Raw genomic sequence first — 19,784 nt, 5'->3', positions numbered from 1 at the left:
ATCATGTATTTTTTTCCGAAAAATCCAAAAATCGTGTTAGTTTTCGGATTAAATTTATAGTTTTCCGGAAAATTCAATTTTCATCACTTTTCCTCAGTTTTCCGGTTATAATAATTTTTTTTTCGAGTAACTGATATCTTTTTCGAACTCCTCGTATCAAAAAACCCCTTTATAGAAAAATTTAATAAAATTTTTCTTTCTATTTTTAGAGCAAAGGGCCCCCCTTTGAAATCTGAAATTTTTTTTCATAACTTCTAACTCTATGCCATATAACTTGCTTTGTATAATCACGGCTGAGCCGTAGTATTTTTTCTATGATAGTATCGACGTTCCCCTTTCGATTTTTTTGTATTACAACGTTGCCAGTTCATAACTGGAAGTACTACAAATTTTAATAGTGTTATTTTTCGAAAAAACATTTACTTCAACTTTAACCCCGTATATTTCTGAAAACTATAGATTTTAAGGAATACAATATAGATAGTGACTTAGATGGACCTTTTCTGAATTGATTTATGTCAAAAATAAATCGATATTCCGAATAGTTTCGGAAATATTTATTTTTTTATACAAGCATGTCAAAAATTTTATTACATTCCTTGATATTTTGACATAATAATAATTGAAAATATATAATTTTCCCAGAGAAAAACCAAATTATTTCTCGACAGTGTATATTCAGAAAGTCCGCATGGATTCCGTACACCTGCAGTAAGGATTAGTTGGCGTATCCTGTAAATCTGCGAATCCTCTCTAATTCACTTAAATGTCTGTTTCAGATGCATCATCCAATTCAAATGAAACCGGCCGACAGCGAGAACAGAAACGGTGAGTTTTAACGTTAAAAATATTTATTATTTATCTTCGCAGCGCCACGTCAAACAAAAAAATATATATACGAGGTCTGACTATTAAATAACCAGACTAGAGGGCGCCATTGACGAGTTTCCGTCACTATTATAGTATTTGCGCACCATAAATTGTCGCAAGAGGCCTATGGGGACAATTTTCTATGTCGTGAGCGTGTTTTTGAGTGGCCTAAGGGTTTTAGTGAAGGTACTGAAGATGACCAGCGCCCAAGTCGTCCTGCGACTGTTTCAACAGTGACAAAAATCAACCAAATTGAGCGTGCAGATCGTCGAATGATTTCCGATGCTGTAAACGGCGATAAATAAACTGTTAGAAAAATTTTACACGTGACGAAGTTCGCACCAAAAAATCCTAACCAAAAGTTAGTTATTTAATAGCCAAACCTCGTATATAAATATTAATAGCGGCGTTAATTGGTGAAAAAAAGTTATTTGCCTTTTCGTAAATTGTGATTAATTAAAAATACACATTTTAATTCGAAAAAAATACCGCGTGTATTGGTCGAATAATCGTAGAGAGATTTCTTTGGCTATTTGTTGGACATGAACCGAAAACAAATTACGGCTTATCACGTTTTCCCTTTGAAAAACTGATACGATGTCGGAACAGACGAAAGAATATCTCTGTGCCGGACATTGACAGTAATTCGGACATAACGTTACCGCAATAAAAGGAAATAATGATTAAAGTCGGAAAGGAATGAAATTGGAGAAAACGTTTCGTTAAAATTTCATCCTGTACATTCTACGGTGTCTACCAAATCATAATTAGTAGGTTTTTTTAGGGAAAATATTTTTCCTTCAGTTCTATTTGTACCAGCAACATCCGGATCGTCTCCGAGGACACAGACGCACACTTTTTAAAATCCTTCAGCTTTGAGGACGACAAATAATCGGATAGGACCGGATCAGGGATGTACGGTGGGTGTCCGATCTCTAGGAAGTCACATTCGTGTACAATAACCTCGGAAAACGAAGGATTTTGGGTTGATTTTGAAGCTCCTTAGTACGGGGAGTACCTGGCCCAACAAAGACAACCAAAAAATTTTCGAAAATAGACTTTAATTCATTAATTTAGGCCATTGCAATAACGGATTTGTGAGCTGGTGAATTGTCTCAATAGAAGAATTCTTTCTTCTTGGCCAAATGCTTGACTTCTTCGCTTAAATATTACGAAAAGTTGGCATAACATTCGCCGTTGATAGTTTTTTCTTTTCCATGACCTTGTCTGTAGATCGAACGATGTTTGTCTTGTTTGGAGCCGGTTTTTCCGCCATCTCACGCATATTTTTTTTCGTATTACTACGGAATTCATCATACGAAAACTCTTGGCGTTGCCAATTGTCTCATATTTCCGATAGAGCAAAGCTTGAACTTACTATTCGTTTTTCGGGATTCGAATCGTGCGAAAATGATAATTAATTACATCATCACGCCATACCGACACTTCTCAAATAGATTATTACGTAAAATTTGATAAATTCCAAGTTTGACCACTTTTATTCTTATTAGAAGTTGTATGCTTGTTTGTCCCATATAAGATTGTATCATATTTTAGTGTTTCGTTTATTCGGAACGTTGAATCTCGTATCTAAAGCGAAATTAACCCCCGAATCAGTAAATTCGACGGGGTTTATAATATATAAGTACATTTGAAATATCGTTCGTTCGTTGTTTTGGAGATCGTCATATTTTCGCAATTACCGGTATGGAGATAAAACCAAATCAAACTCGAAAGTTGTCACAAGACCCCCTACAGTCAGTCCCGTCGTCCTTTTAACTAAGACTAAGATCTCTTTCAAGCTCGGTTAATCTAACTTTTCACCCTCTTTACCGAGATCAAATTACTTTTCATCGTTAGGACGGAAACGAGAGGATGCTTTTCTACTAATTAACGGAGATATTTCCTTTTGTTTTTATTGTCTTTTCTTTCGAATCTTTTTTATTATTGTAAGAGAATTTTTTTATGATTATGACACTTTTTAAAATTATTTTTTATAATACTTATTATACGTTTTGTTTTCTAAAGCATCCTAAGTTGTTTATCTTCGAGATTGCGTAGTTGTTTGAGGTTAGGTAATGTTCTCTTGCTCGATTGTACTGTGTCAAAAACCCGTTTTTCGTCAATAATTGCCGAAATATGGCGGGTACGGATAAATTGTTTAATAACTCGTGTAAAAATTGGAATTTTTTCATGATTTAAAATTCATTCGAAACGGGAAATCCATAGCTGTCACGACGTACCGATTATTTTTTCGAAAAATTTGTTTTCAATACTGAAAATCCTGCTCAAACTTGTCTTTCCTCGATATTTTTCGATTATTATCCAATTAAATCTTGTTTTTTGTTAATAATAGTTATTCAGTTGAATCTTTTTGGATTTTGGAGCATTCATTCGAAAGGGGAAATCCGTAGCTATTACGTCATACCGATTATTTTTTCGAAAAGTTTGTTTTCAATACTGAAAATCCTGCTCAAACTTGTCTTTCCTCGATATTTTTCGATTATTATCCAATTAAATCTTGTTTTTTGTTAATAATAGTTATTCAGTTGAATCTTTTTGGATTTTGGGGCATTCATTCGAAAGGGGAAATCCATAGCTATTACGTCATACCGATTATTTTTTCGAAAAATTTGTTTTCAATACTGAAAATCCTGCTCAAACTTGTCTTTCCTCGATATTTTTCGATTATTATCCAATTAAATCTTGTTTTTTGTTAATAATAGTTATTCAGTTGAATCTTTTTGGATTTTGGGGCATTCATTCGAAAGGGGAAATCCATAGCTATTACGTCATACCGATTATTTTTTCGAAAAATTTGTTTTCAATACTGAAAATCCTGCTCAAACTTGTCTTTCCTCGATATTTTTCGATTATTACCCAATTAAATTTTGTTTTTTGTTAATAATAGTTATTCAGTTGAATCTTTTTGGATTTTGGGGCATTCATTCGAAAGGGGAAATCCATAGCTATTACGTCATACCGATTATTTTTTCGAAAAATTTGTTTTCAATACTGAAAATCCTGCTCAAACTTGTCTTTCCTCGATATTTTTCGATTATTACCCAATTAAATTTTGTTTTTTGTTAATAATAGTTATTCAGTTGAATCTTTTTGGATTTTGGGGCATTCATTCGAAAGGGGAAATCCATAGCTATTACGTCATACCGATTATTTTTTCGAAAAATTTGTTTTCAATACTGAAAATCCTGCTCAAACTTGTCTTTCCTCGATATTTTTCGATTATTACCCAATTAAATTTTGTTTTTTGTTAATAATAGTTATTCAGTTGAATCTTTTTGGATTTTGGGGCATTCATTCGAAAGGGGAAATCCATAGCTATTACGTCATACCGATTATTTTTTCGAAAAATTTGTTTTCAATACTGAAAATCCTGCTCAAACTTGTCTTTCCTCGATATTTTTCGATTATTACCCAATTAAATTTTGTTTTTTGTTAATAATAGTTATTCAGTTGAATCTTTTTGGATTTTGGGGCATTCATTCGAAAGGGGAAATCCATAGCTATTACGTCATACCGATTATTTTTTCGAAAAATTTGTTTTCAATACTGAAAATCCTGCTCAAACTTGTCTTTCCTCGATATTTTTCGATTATTACCCAATTAAATTTTGTTTTTTGTTAATAATAGTTATTCAGTTGAATCTTTTTGGATTTTGGGGCATTCATTCGAAAGGGGAAATCCATAGCTATTACGTCATACCGATTATTTTTTCGAAAAATTTGTTTTCAATACTGAAAATCCTGCTCAAACTTGTCTTTCCTCGATATTTTTCGATTATTATCCAATTAAATCTTGTTTTTTGTTAATAATAGTTATTCAGTTGAATCTTTTTGGATTTTGGAGCATTCATTCGAAAGGGGAAATCCATAGCTATTACGTCATACCGATTATTTTTTCGAAAAATTTGTTTTCAATACTGAAAATCCTGCTCAAACTTGTCTTTCCTCGATATTTTTCGATTATTATCCAATTAAATCTTGTTTTTTGTTAATAATAGTTATTCAGTTGAATCTTTTTGGATTTTGGAGCATTCATTCGAAAGGGGAAATCCATAGCTATTACGTCATACCGATTATTTTTTCGAAAAGTTTGTTTTCAATACTGAAAATCCTGCTCAAACTTGTCTTTCCTCGATATTTTTCGATTATTACCCAATTAAATTTTGTTTTTTGTTAATAATAGTTATTCAGTTGAATCTTTTTGGATTTTGGGGCATTCATTCGAAAGGGGAAATCCATAGCTATTACGTCATACCGATTATTTTTTCGAAAAGTTTGTTTTCAATACTGAAAATCCTGCTCAAACTTGTCTTTCCTCGATATTTTTCGATTATTACCCAATTAAATTTTGTTTTTTGTTAATAATAGTTATTCAGTTGAATCTTTTTGGATTTTGGGGCATTCATTCGAAAGGGGAAATCCATAGCTATTACGTCATACCGATTATTTTTTCGAAAAGTTTGTTTTCAATACTGAAAATCCTGCTCAAACTTGTCTTTCCTCGATATTTTTCGATTATTACCCAATTAAATCATGTTTTTTGTTAATAATAGTTATTCAGTTGAATCTTTTTGGATTTTGGAGCATTCATTCGAAAGGGGAAATCCATAGCTATTACGTCATACCGATTATTTTTTCGAAAAGTTTGTTTTCAATACTGAAAATCCTGCTCAAACTTGTCTTTCCTCGATATTTTTCGATTATTACCCAATTAAATCATGTTTTTTGTTAATAATAGTTATTCAGTTGAATCTTTTTGGATTTTGGAGCATTCATTCGAAAGGGGAAATCCATAGCTATTACGTCATACCGATTATTTTTTCGAAAAGTTTGTTTTCAATACTGAAAATCCTGCTCAAACTTGTCTTTCCTCGATATTTTTCGATTATTACCCAATTAAATCATGTTTTTTGTTAATAATAGTTATTCAGTTGAATCTTTTTGGATTTTGGGGCATTCATTCGAAAGGGGAAATCCATAGCTATTACGTCATACCGATTATTTTTTCGAAAAGTTTGTTTTCAATACTGAAAATCCTGCTCAAACTTGTCTTTCCTCGATATTTTTCGATTATTACCCAATTAAATCATGTTTTTTGTTAATAATAGTTATTCAGTTGAATCTTTTTGGATTTTGGAGCATTCATTCGAAAGGGGAAATCCATAGCTATTACGTCATACCGATTATTTTTTCGAAAAGTTTGTTTTCAATACTGAAAATCCTGCTCAAACTTGTCTTTCCTCGATATTTTTCGATTATTACCCAATTAAATCATGTTTTTTGTTAATAATAGTTATTCAGTTGAATCTTTTTGGATTTTGGAGCATTCATTCGAAAGGGGAAATCCATAGCTATTACGTCATACCGATTATTTTTTCGAAAAGTTTGTTTTCAATACTGAAAATCCTGCTCAAACTTGTCTTTCCTCGATATTTTTCGATTATTACCCAATTAAATCATGTTTTTTGTTAATAATAGTTATTCAGTTGAATCTTTTTGGATTTTGGAGCATTCATTCGAAAGGGGAAATCCATAGCTATTACGTCATACCGATTATTTTTTCGAAAAGTTTGTTTTCAATACTGAAAATCCTGCTCAAACTTGTCTTTCCTCGATATTTTTCGATTATTACCCAATTAAATCATGTTTTTTGTTAATAATAGTTATTCAGTTGAATCTTTTTGGATTTTGGAGCATTCATTCGAAAGGGGAAATCCATAGCTATTACGTCATACCGATTATTTTTTCGAAAAGTTTGTTTTCAATACTGAAAATCCTGCTCAAACTTGTCTTTCCTCGATATTTTTCGATTATTACCCAATTAAATCATGTTTTTTGTTAATAATAGTTATTCAGTTGAATCTTTTTGGATTTTGGAGCATTCATTCGAAAGGGGAAATCCATAGCTATTACGTCATACCGATTATTTTTTCGAAAAGTTTGTTTTCAATACTGAAAATCCTGCTCAAACTTGTCTTTCCTCGATATTTTTCGATTATTATCCAATTAAATTTTGTTTTTTGTTAATAATAGTTATTCATTTGAATCTTTTTGGATTTTGGAGCATTCATTCGAAAGGGGAAATCCATAGCTATTACGTCATACCGATTATTTTTTCGAAAAGTTTGTTTTCAATACTGAAAATCCTGCTCAAACTTGTCTTTCCTCGATATTTTTCGATTATTATCCAATTAAATTTTGTTTTTTGTTAATAATAGTTATTCATTTGAATCTTTTTGGATTTTGGAGCATTCATTCGAAAGGGGAAATCCATAGCTATTACGTCATACCGATTATTTTTTCGAAAAGTTTGTTTTCAATACTGAAAATCCTGCTCAAACTTGTCTTTCCTCGATATTTTTCGATTATTACCCAATTAAATCATGTTTTTTGTTAATAATAGTTATTCAGTTGAATCTTTTTGGATTTTGGAGCATTCATTCGAAAGGGGAAATCCATAGCTATTACGTCATACCGATTATTTTTTCGAAAAGTTTGTTTTCAATACTGAAAATCCTGCTCAAACTTGTCTTTCCTCGATATTTTTCGATTATTACCCAATTAAATCATGTTTTTTGTTAATAATAGTTATTCAGTTGAATCTTTTTGGATTTTGGAGCATTCATTCGAAAGGGGAAATCCATAGCTATTACGTCATACCGATTATTTTTTCGAAAAGTTTGTTTTCAATACTGAAAATCCTGCTCAAACTTGTCTTTCCTCGATATTTTTCGATTATTACCCAATTAAATCATGTTTTTTGTTAATAATAGTTATTCAGTTGAATCTTTTTGGATTTTGGAGCATTCATTCGAAAGGGGAAATCCATAGCTATTACGTCATACCGATTATTTTTTCGAAAAGTTTGTTTTCAATACTGAAAATCCTGCTCAAACTTGTCTTTCCTCGATATTTTTCGATTATTATCCAATTAAATTTTGTTTTTTGTTAATAATAGTTATTCATTTGAATCTTTTTGGATTTTGGAGCATTCATTCGAAAGGGGAAATCCATAGCTATTACGTCATACCGATTATTTTTTCGAAAAGTTTGTTTTCAATACTGAAAATCCTGCTCAAACTTGTCTTTCCTCGATATTTTTCGATTATTATCCAATTAAATTTTGTTTTTTGTTAATAATAGTTATTCATTTGAATCTTTTTGGATTTTGGAGCATTCATTCGAAAGGGGAAATCCATAGCTATTACGTCATACCGATTATTTTTTCGAAAAGTTTGTTTTCAATACTGAAAATCCTGCTCAAACTTGTCTTTCCTCGATATTTTTCGATTATTACCCAATTAAATTTTGTTTTTTGTTAATAATAGTTATTCAGTTGAATCTTTTTGGATTTTGGAGCATTCATTCGAAAGGGGAAATCCATAGCTATTACGTCATACCGATTATTTTTTCGAAAAGTTTGTTTTCAATACTGAAAATCCTGCTCAAACTTGTCTTTCCTCGATATTTTTCGATTATTACCCAATTAAATCATGTTTTTTGTTAATAATAGTTATTCAGTTGAATCTTTTTGGATTTTGGAGCATTCATTCGAAAGGGGAAATCCATAGCTATTACGTCATACCGATTATTTTTTCGAAAAGTTTGTTTTCAATACTGAAAATCCTGCTCAAACTTGTCTTTCCTCGATATTTTTCGATTATTACCCAATTAAATCATGTTTTTTGTTAATAATAGTTATTCAGTTGAATCTTTTTGGATTTTGGAGCATTCATTCGAAAGGGGAAATCCATAGCTATTACGTCATACCGATTATTTTTTCGAAAAGTTTGTTTTCAATACTGAAAATCCTGCTCAAACTTGTCTTTCCTCGATATTTTTCGATTATTACCCAATTAAATTTTGTTTTTTGTTAATAATAGTTATTCAGTTGAATCTTTTTGGATTTTGGAGCATTCATTCGAAAGGGAAAATCCATAGCTATTACGTCATACCGATTATTTTTTCGAAAAGTTTGTTTTCAATACTGAAAATCCTGCTCAAACTTGTCTTTCCTCGATATTTTTCGATTATTACCCAATTAAATTTTGTTTTTTGTTAATAATAGTTATTCAGTTGAATCTTTTTGGATTTTGGGGCATTCATTCGAAAGGGGAAATCCATAGCTATTACGTCATACCGATTATTTTTTCGAAAAGTTTGTTTTCAATACTGAAAATCCTGCTCAAACTTGTCTTTCCTCGATATTTTTCGATTATTACCCAATTAAATCATGTTTTTTGTTAATAATAGTTATTCAGTTGAATCTTTTTGGATTTTGGAGCATTCATTCGAAAGGGGAAATCCATAGCTATTACGTCATACCGATTATTTTTTCGAAAAGTTTGTTTTCAATACTGAAAATCCTGCTCAAACTTGTCTTTCCTCGATATTTTTCGATTATTACCCAATTAAATTTTGTTTTTTGTTAATAATAGTTATTCAGTTGAATCTTTTTGGATTTTGGAGCATTCATTCGAAAGGGAAAATCCATAGCTATTACGTCATACCGATTATTTTTTCGAAAAGTTTGTTTTCAATACTGAAAATCCTGCTCAAACTTGTCTTTCCTCGATATTTTTCGATTATTACCCAATTAAATTTTGTTTTTTGTTAATAATAGTTATTCAGTTGAATCTTTTTGGATTTTGGGGCATTCATTCGAAAGGGGAAATCCATAGCTATTACGTCATACCGATTATTTTTTCGAAAAGTTTGTTTTCAATACTGAAAATCCTGCTCAAACTTGTCTTTCCTCGATATTTTTCGATTATTACCCAATTAAATCATGTTTTTTGTTAATAATAGTTATTCAGTTGAATCTTTTTGGATTTTGGAGCATTCATTCGAAAGGGGAAATCCATAGCTATTACGTCATACCGATTATTTTTTCGAAAAGTTTGTTTTCAATACTGAAAATCCTGCTCAAACTTGTCTTTCCTCGATATTTTTCGATTATTACCCAATTAAATTTTGTTTTTTGTTAATAATAGTTATTCAGTTGAATCTTTTTGGATTTTGGAGCATTCATTCGAAAGGGAAAATCCATAGCTATTACGTCATACCGATTATTTTTTCGAAAAGTTTGTTTTCAATACTGAAAATCCTGCTCAAACTTGTCTTTCCTCGATATTTTTCGATTATTACCCAATTAAATTTTGTTTTTTGTTAATAATAGTTATTCAGTTGAATCTTTTTGGATTTTGGGGCATTCATTCGAAAGGGGAAATCCATAGCTATTACGTCATACCGATTATTTTTTCGAAAAGTTTGTTTTCAATACTGAAAATCCTGCTCAAACTTGTCTTTCCTCGATATTTTTCGATTATTACCCAATTAAATCATGTTTTTTGTTAATAATAGTTATTCAGTTGAATCTTTTTGGATTTTGGAGCATTCATTCGAAAGGGGAAATCCATAGCTATTACGTCATACCGATTATTTTTTCGAAAAGTTTGTTTTCAATACTGAAAATCCTGCTCAAACTTGTCTTTCCTCGATATTTTTCGATTATTACCCAATTAAATTTTGTTTTTTGTTAATAATAGTTATTCAGTTGAATCTTTTTGGATTTTGGGGCATTCATTCGAAAGGGGAAATCCATAGCTATTACGTCATACCGATTATTTTTTCGAAAAGTTTGTTTTCAATACTGAAAATCCTGCTCAAACTTGTCTTTCCTCGATATTTTTCGATTATTACCCAATTAAATCATGTTTTTTGTTAATAATAGTTATTCAGTTGAATCTTTTTGGATTTTGGAGCATTCATTCGAAAGGGGAAATCCATAGCTATTACGTCATACCGATTATTTTTTCGAAAAGTTTGTTTTCAATACTGAAAATCCTGCTCAAACTTGTCTTTCCTCGATATTTTTCGATTATTACCCAATTAAATTTTGTTTTTTGTTAATAATAGTTATTCAGTTGAATCTTTTTGGATTTTGGAGCATTCATTCGAAAGGGAAAATCCATAGCTATTACGTCATACCGATTATTTTTTCGAAAAGTTTGTTTTCAATACTGAAAATCCTGCTCAAACTTGTCTTTCCTCGATATTTTTCGATTATTACCCAATTAAATCTTGTTTTTTGTTAATAATATTTATTCATTTGAATCATTTTGGATTCTGGGGCTTTGAAAAGTGTTAAACATATTCATGAAAATTAATTTCATAACATCCGAGTATATTAACGAATAACGTATTTTTTTAAGATCGTTTTTTTTGGATTTTTTAGAGTTTTTAAAAAACTTGAGAATGTCTCCTTTTTAGTTTATTACCTCTTTCCATTATTCCCTCAAATTCCGCTGTTTTATTTTGTCTTCATCCTCGATTTTTTTCATTTCAAAAATAGTTTTCAAAAAGCCAAACTCTGATCTTTTCACTGATATACATTTCAAGTTTATTATTTACGAAATACGGAAAAATTCCACGCCTCCAAATAGATGGAAATTTCCAAACTCCTCGACCTTAAATTCGAACAGAAACTGCACTATTTTCAGAGTGTCAGAATTTTTTCGCCCGTTTTCGCGATAAATATTGATGTTGCTAAAAAAATCATCAGAACCATTTTTATAGACAACGAATTAATCTTCATCTTAAGCCCAAATAGAACCCCCCAAGTGCCATATTTCGCCAGTTATTGGAGAAAAACTCAAACTTTATGCCATTTTCCCGGTACCTTCCACGTGTTTTTTTCCGGTAAGTAATTTGTGAGCTGTAATACCTGCCAATAAAAAAAAATCAATCCCTCGAACAATCTTTTCAGGATCGGTATATTTTCGACCTTTATTTACCGTACTATACCGATTCGTAAAAATGGTATCATCCACTATACAAATACCATACGAAATTCTGCAGTAAATTTCGACAAAATTTGTCACGTACACACTTAAATAACACACATACTCGAACAAGAGACGTTGCAGACAAAACTTTGAAATTGGTTTATGCAAATCGTCGGTCATTATCGAAAATGGTCGTTTAGATATATCATTCGAAAACATACGCGGAATATTATGAATGTTTAGCTTCAACCGAAAGCAATTATTAATAAAAAGTGATTACAACACCTAAATATTTATCTACTGAATATCTCCCCTTCGAAACTTTCTATTTGTACGCCTCGTTCGCGCATGCTCCTCGCGCAATTGTCGTCGTTCAAACTTACCGAACCTTAAGTCAAAAAAACACCGCTAATTATATTTTTATTTTCTGCGAAAATACTTCAGCCAATAATCGGAATAGTGGTAAACGATTAAAACCGATTATTATTATACGAGGGTAATTCTATAAGTAACTTTCGAAAGCAATTTTCGACGTACGGTGAAATTGTTTGAACGAGGTCGAAAATCGGTTGATTTCGTTGATAAATCGAGGTGCGAACCGCCGCCCTATCCACCCTATTTTCAAGATTTGACTCCACGTCGCTTATTTTTGTCCTTGACGGAGGAGAAAAAATTTGAATTCGATGAGTTTGTCTACTCGAACGGATCTAAGAAGTTTAACTTTTCGTACATTTAGAAATTACAAAGGAAAATGGCCGATCTGGTTGTTTTCGTGGCCACCCTATTCCCCAGATTTGTATCCAGGCGATTTTTTTCTCAAAATATCTCCTAGAAACCGATATTTCGCTCCGTTATGGTGAAAAAAACGGTTCCCCGTTTTTGTTTTAATGCTGATTCGATTCTAATAAGTAGGATGGAGTTTTAGGCGTTAGTTTTCGAAAAATACCTTTTCTCTAATAATTCCCGCGTCGAATATATTCTTAAGGAGACATCCATTATCTCTAATTACCATTTCTTGTTTTAATATTACAATTATAAGGAGTAATATTATGTAACTCCGAGCAAATTCATCATAAATTTATGCCTTACTACGCTAAATTTTCCATTTAATTGTAGTAAAATTAATGATAGTTTCCAACTGTTTCGAAGGCCGACATTTCTGATAAAATATTACAGTAACAATACGAAATAATTTGATTACAACATTAAATTATTTATTCCGCGTTACATCTCGATATATCTAATAAATAAATTTGAGTGATTTTCATTACAATTTCAACTGTACGTTTCAGTCGGCCAGAAAACAAGATTCAATTGTAAGTTATATTCTTTCAAAACAACAAAACAACAAAAAAACTGATCCTCGGTTCTTGTATGTGCCTCGTATAGGTAATTTGACGGCACGATTATACATCCAGAAGGTTCTAGAACAAGTAGTTCTCTCTAATGCACGACAACTTCGAGTTGCGTCACGATTACTGTTATATATTGGCCACCGAAGAGTTAAAACCAAAAGTTAACCTCTAAAAACCCTTCAGATACTTGAAATGGCATTACAAGTTTTATTTTATGGGAAATTTCCTATCTGTCCTTTGTAGATTACGTTCAATATTCATATATACAACTTTTCACTATACAATATGTACCGAAAAAATTCGTATTCTCTTTTTATCCCGTTCCTATTAAAAATAAAAAGAAAAAACAACGTTCACTACTCTTTACTGCGAAATATAAAAAACTCCATAAAATCCCGGCAACTTCCGCCTCCCGTTCACAACACATAAAGCACACGAACACAACTTCGAGTAGTTATTTTTTGTTTCGCTCAAATTTTTTACCGTGAAAGTGATTCAATTCTGCATGTCACAATAAAAGTACATAATTAGCCGGTTTTGAATTTGTTTAACATAATAACCAACGAAATCTTATTAATATTATGAATATAATCAATTTAAGGCCCTCTGGTGGATAACACGTCAATAATTACCGTTCAAACTACGCAAGTTTCGATTTAATTTAAATATCAATATTTTAAACATTTCCGACTCACCTTGTAGAAACTATTTATCTATCTAATTATTTTAACGCCCTCTACGAATACGACGTCAACTATTACAATCAAACTAGGCGTAATTCGAACATCAAAAACGACCAATTGTAACTTGGTTACGTCATCACGTGGATAAGTCATAAAATTTGACATTTAATTTAGGTTTAAATATGGTATACATTCGACTAAATTTATTTACGTATGTACGTTATTTGGAAATAAAATTATATTAATATTTTTTTTTAAGTAAAAGTTGACGTTTACATCTTTATGAACGGTGCTATTGAAGCCGGTTGAGATAGCTACTGATGAAGAGATAAGCGATTACAAAATTTATCATAATGCACAACCGCAACCGTTTCGATCTTTCATCTACATTTTATGCTGCCAAGTCTCGGTAACGGCACGATGCGACGATATACCACGTTAGTGGGTTAATAGAAAGATGCTGTAAGGTGCAGTTGATCGCGATGTTGCCAAAATTATATCGCGGAAATAAATCTTTGGATTTTATCGCAATTAAAAGTATAGGTCAATTCGGGTGACGTCACAACTAGCCGCCATATTGTCTTATATTGCGTTATTTATATTAAAATTATTATTATTAGTAGTGTTTTATTTTAATTTTTTTTTGACTAAAGACATTCATTTCAATTAAAAACTCGCTCTAAATAATCAATTCTATATACACATAAATGAAATAAAATCTGTCCTCCACGATAATATGGCCGAAGTTTCAAGTCACGTTCCTCGAAATAAACTATAGGGAAATCATATATCATATGGATAATTAAAAAAAAAACAATTAACAATGAAGATTTCGTATTATACAATTAATTATTCATATTTTTGTACATAAAAACTCCGTTCAAGGTTTTTTTTTATTTGAACATCTTTTTATCAATATTTGGCAACGCGTTGAGTAATCTCGTATATACAGGGCGACCTCTTTGCATCCAAGGTTGAAATATCGTTATTTGCTAACGCATTAAAGAAATTGGTACTACGAAACGGCAATAAAAAAAACGTTAACCGAGACATAGTTGTATTGAGTAATCGGAAATGCGCAGTTCGACTACCATCTTTTACAGTCGGTATAACAGATACCTGTATAATTATAATCGTCGATGATACTTAGTGGTGCCGTACTGAATCGAGTACGACGACGCGACAACTCGTTATCGTACCGTAATTGCACTCGAATATCGAATTTATAATCTGTTTATATTTTGGTACGGGTGATTGGATTGAATGAAAATTATTATTGTTTATAAGTTTCAAAATTAACGTTGTTAACCTATACAATTTTTTTACACGTGGATTTTTTCGTACTCATGGAATTAATTGAAAAAAATTTGAACAAAATACAAGGTTTAATAATGTTTTAATTCGATTTTGACTGCTTATTGTACAAGACAACAGTCGTACGAGGAAAAGAATAGAAATAAAATCATTTCAAAAAGAAAAAAATTTTGATTTTGTTTCGAAATATAATATCTTTGTTAAGGAAGAAGAATAAAGAACAAAATTTTGCTGAATCCATATACCATATCCCAAATATATACCAGTTACATCCGAAATTACACGAAAAAATCTGGATTAACTTGATTTGAATGTACAAATTCAATAGAGTAGCTTCCAAAAGTCTTTTTTTTTCAACGAACAATATTTAAAGAAATACTTGGTTAAAATTTTCTACAACTGCAAATAGTTTTGTTTTTCATTCAACTGTAAAATTATAATCAATTATTTCGGTGTGATCGCCCGTACTAACAGGTAAAAGAACGCGCCCGTTGCTGAACGTCGCCGTGACAAATGACGTTCGACGGGCGGCATCACGCCGACCTCTATTCTCTACTTATTTTTCCCACTTTTACCGCAAATCCAAACAACCCATGCCCATCCCGCACACCCAATTCATAATACATAAGTTAGCCATGAATGCCGGCTATACTAGGCCTACTTGACTCAGACGAATTGCGGCGCGTTGAGCGATAGGACGACGGCGGACGACGACACAGTTTTGTTTTTCAAACGCGACTCATTTGTATCCTGCGCGTTGAGTAAATAGGTGTGCATCGATGTTTGATTGACTGATTGAAATTTGGAAAAAATATATATATATATATATATATATATAATTATCGTGTAAATATTTTTATGAAAATTTTTCTGGTGTTTGTTTCATGTTGTGATGTTATTAGTGATATTTGTTAGATGACTTGTGTCATGAAGAGTCGAATGAAAAACGGCGTAATGGCTCCTTATCCTGCTATTAGTTCTTCTTATTGGCAGCCCGCTCCTACGCCTGCACCTTATGCTATGCCAGGTTAGTCGAACGTACAATATTTTTATATGGAAAACGATTTTTTTCTAGTTAAAAATTCTAAAAATTTTAAATGATCGATTTCTTTTTATTCTTTTTCTACGGATTGTATACGAAATGATTCAAAATGGCTGTTTATTAGAGGTTATGTTACGTTTTAAGCGCCTAAAAACGGCCGAGTTAGTAAAATAAATAATTACGTTATTTCAAATGTTATTAACATTTAGTTACTTATGGATTAATAAAAAGCGAAATGTGCCGATTTGAAAAATACAACTCGTCTACGAATAAATAGATAAAAATAACATTTTCTTTTGTTTTTAAAACAATGAATAATTAATAACGTTTACGAAGTCACAATTGAATAATTTTTTTTAATAATATTATGTATATATGATTCATCACGTGATACTGTAATTCCAAGGAAACTCGAATGATTTTATATTTATTTGAATCAAGATACGAGTTTTTTTTCTTATTTTTATATATATACATACATACGTGATTATAATTTTACTTTTATTAGATGTTGAATTCATACAATACAAGAAAAATGTATTGCATATAATGAATTTTATCATTGAAACACAAGTCATTATGACTACTATAATTAACTTGTTTGAAATGGTCATTAATTAGCAATTACTTGTTGATAAAATACTTCTTAATATTTAAAAGTGATTTAATAAACGTAACTACTTGGGATATAAATAAATAAGTCGTTAAAATAATGTTAATACTCGAATTTATGTAATTTCTTCGCTTCGGGTAGCGATAATGATGACTAAGGACTACCAGAAACAAAAACGTGATTTTATATTGATTCGAAATAATCAGAAAAACCGAATAAAGGGTAATGCTGATTAGAGGGTATTTTTCGCGTGTCATCACATTTACGATCGCAGACCAAAAAGCGAAGTAATCAAAAAAATTTTATACTCTGCATACACCTTTATATCATCTTAATAACCGAAGAGTTAATTCTACTTTATACAGGGTGATTTAACGATAATATTCTATCTCTATGTGTAATTTTATTTATTCTGTTTACCTTCGGTCTCTGTTGGACGGTGTAGTGTTGGTGTAAACAGTGTATTCGAATAGAGAAATATTTCTACCAACCATCGAAAAATGAAGTAACTAACTACGAGTTGATTTCGTTTAATTTTTAATATTTCAAGATATAGTTAAAATTAGTATGGACGATAACAGAAAAATGTAAATAATCGAAAGGTCGTCGTCCATTTTCAGTAGACATTCGACGTTCTTTTGTTTGAGAATTATATAAATAAATAAAGTCCATTACAATCAACGCGACGATGACAATATAAAGCATTTATCATTGAAACATTTTACGTGTTTTCGTTCTTGGAAATTTTGTTTACCGTTGGGACAGATACACGCTTTTATTTCTCGTTCAGTTTTTACTTTTACGTTTTTATAAAATTTTATCAACGCCCCGATAGCGAAGTAAAGTCTACAAAAATGTGTTTAGTTATCTTTATGTATTTTAGAATGTCCGTTAGACATTTGTGTTTACCTTAGATTGTACGTAGTCGTTGAATTACAAAAACTGAAAAGGTACTCATTCATTTTTTGTACAAATATATCCAAGTTGATTTATCGAATTGTTTCCATGTGAAAATGAACGATTTCATTCGATTCTCTAATAGTTGAAAGGTTGACTTATAATTAAATAAAGTTTCTCGTAGATTCTGTTGAATAGAAAAAAATTGAGAAAGAAACAATATATATATAATACCTACTAGTCGAGATCTGAATAACAGTATATGAAAAAGAAACAGCTTTATGAAAAAAAACTCGCCTCAAATCCAGTAGACAAACACATAAAAACGTTTTCCGTATAATTTGTATTCGAAACTATTAACCAGCGGCTCTCAATAATTTCTGAAATTATGAAATCAATAGCTCATTGGTTCTTCACCAGAATCATCTTTGTATATTTATTAATCGAAAAAATTAGATTTTATAGTATCAAAATGTACGGGGGTTGTATCAAAATAATTATTATCACTTTATGACATTCAGGATCACTTTGTTGCGAAAAAAAAATAGAAATCGTGACCTAAAATCATTCATTCTTCACCAGAATCATCCCTGAACATTTATTTATTAAAAAAATTAGATTTCTTTGAATCAATATGTACGGGGGTTGTATCAAAATAATTATTATCAGCTTATGACATCAGGATCACTTTGTTGCGAAAAAAAAATAGAAATCGAGACCTAAACTTATTAATTATTCACCTGAATCATCTTTGTATATTTCTTAATCGAACAAATTAGATTTCTCAGAATCAATATATACAGGGGTTGTTTAAAAATAATTATTAACAGCTTTTGACATCCAGGACCAGTTTGATACGAAAAAAAAATTAGAAATCGTGGCCTAAGATCATTGGTTCTTCACCATAATGATCTTTGTATATTTCTCAATCGAAAAAATTAGATTTTACAGTATCAAAATGTACGGGGGTTGTCTCAAAATAACTATTATCAGCTTATGGCATTCGGGACAACTTTATTGCGAAAAAAAAAATAGAAATTATGACCTAAACTTATTAATAATTCACCTGAATCATCTTTGTATATTTCTTAATCGGAAAAATTAGATTTTACAGTATCAAAATGTACGGGGGTTGTATCAAAATAATTATTAACAGCTTTTGACATCCAGGATCAGTTTGATAAGAAAAAAATTAGAAATCGTGGCCTAAGATCATTGGTTCTTCACCATAATGATCTTTGTATATTTCTCAATCGAAAAAATTAGATTTTATAGTATCAAAATGTACGGGGGTTGTATCAAAATAATTATTAACAGCTCTTGACATCCAGGATCAGTTTGATAAGAAAAAAATTAGAAATCGTGGCCTAAGATCATTGGTTCTTCACCATAATGATCTTTGTATATTTCTCAATCGAAAAAATTAGATTTTACAGTATCAAAATGTACGGGGGTTGTATCAAAATAATTATTAACAGCTTTTGACATCCAGGACCAGTTTGATACGAAAAAAAAATTAGAAATCGTGGCCTAAGATCATTGGTTCTTCACCATAATGATCTTTGTATATTTCTCAATCGAAAAAATTAGATTTTACAGTATCAAAATGTACGGGGGTTGTCTCAAAATAATTATTATCAGCTTATGGCATTCGGGACAACTTTATTGCGAAAAAAAAAATAGAAATTATGACCTAAACTTATTAATTATTCACCTGAATCATCTTTGTATATTTCTTAATCGAAAAAATTAGATTTTACAGTATCAAAATGTACGGGGGTTGTCTCAAAATAATTATTATCAGCTTATGGCATCGGGACAACTTTATTGCGAAAAAAAAAAAATAGAAATTATGACCTAAACTTATTAATTATTCACCTGAATCATCTTTGTATATTTCTTAATCGAAAAGATTAGATTTTACAGTATCAAAATGTACGGGGGTTGTATCAAAATAATTATTAACAGCTTTTGACATCTAGGACCAGTTTGATACGAAAAAAAAATTAGAAAACGTGGCCTAAGATCATTGTTTCTTCATCATAATCATCTTTGTATATTTCTTAATCGAAAAAATTAGATTTTACAGTATCAAAATGTACGGGGGTTGTCTCAAAATAATTATTATCAGCTTATGGCATCGGGACAACTTTATTGCGAAAAAAAAAAATAGAAATTATGACCTAAACTTATTAATTAT

At 30.8% G+C, this 19,784-nt stretch overlaps 1 protein-coding gene across 4 annotated transcripts in view; it reads left to right on the top strand.

Moving 5' to 3' along the window:
- The window catches only part of LOC130445992 (CUGBP Elav-like family member 1), a 142,071-nt gene that overhangs the window by 74,467 nt on the left and 47,820 nt on the right, over positions 1-19,784 (top strand). For all 4 annotated transcript variants that reach the window (XR_008910091.1, XR_008910090.1, XM_056781939.1 and 1 more), the window contains one exon: positions 780-828. Coding sequence is in view for 2 of the 4 variants with exons in the window: in XM_056781939.1 (XP_056637917.1) it covers positions 780-828 (49 nt within the window). In the remaining 2 variants the exon portion in view is untranslated. The remainder of the gene's footprint in view (positions 1-779; positions 829-19,784) is intronic.

The sequence above is a fragment of the Diorhabda sublineata genome, chromosome 6 (genome assembly GCF_026230105.1).
Source record: "Diorhabda sublineata isolate icDioSubl1.1 chromosome 6, icDioSubl1.1, whole genome shotgun sequence".
Lineage (NCBI taxonomy): Eukaryota > Metazoa > Arthropoda > Insecta > Coleoptera > Chrysomelidae > Diorhabda > Diorhabda sublineata.
Note: the sequence above shows the minus strand (reverse complement) of the source record. Positions and strands in the feature narration are given on the sequence as shown.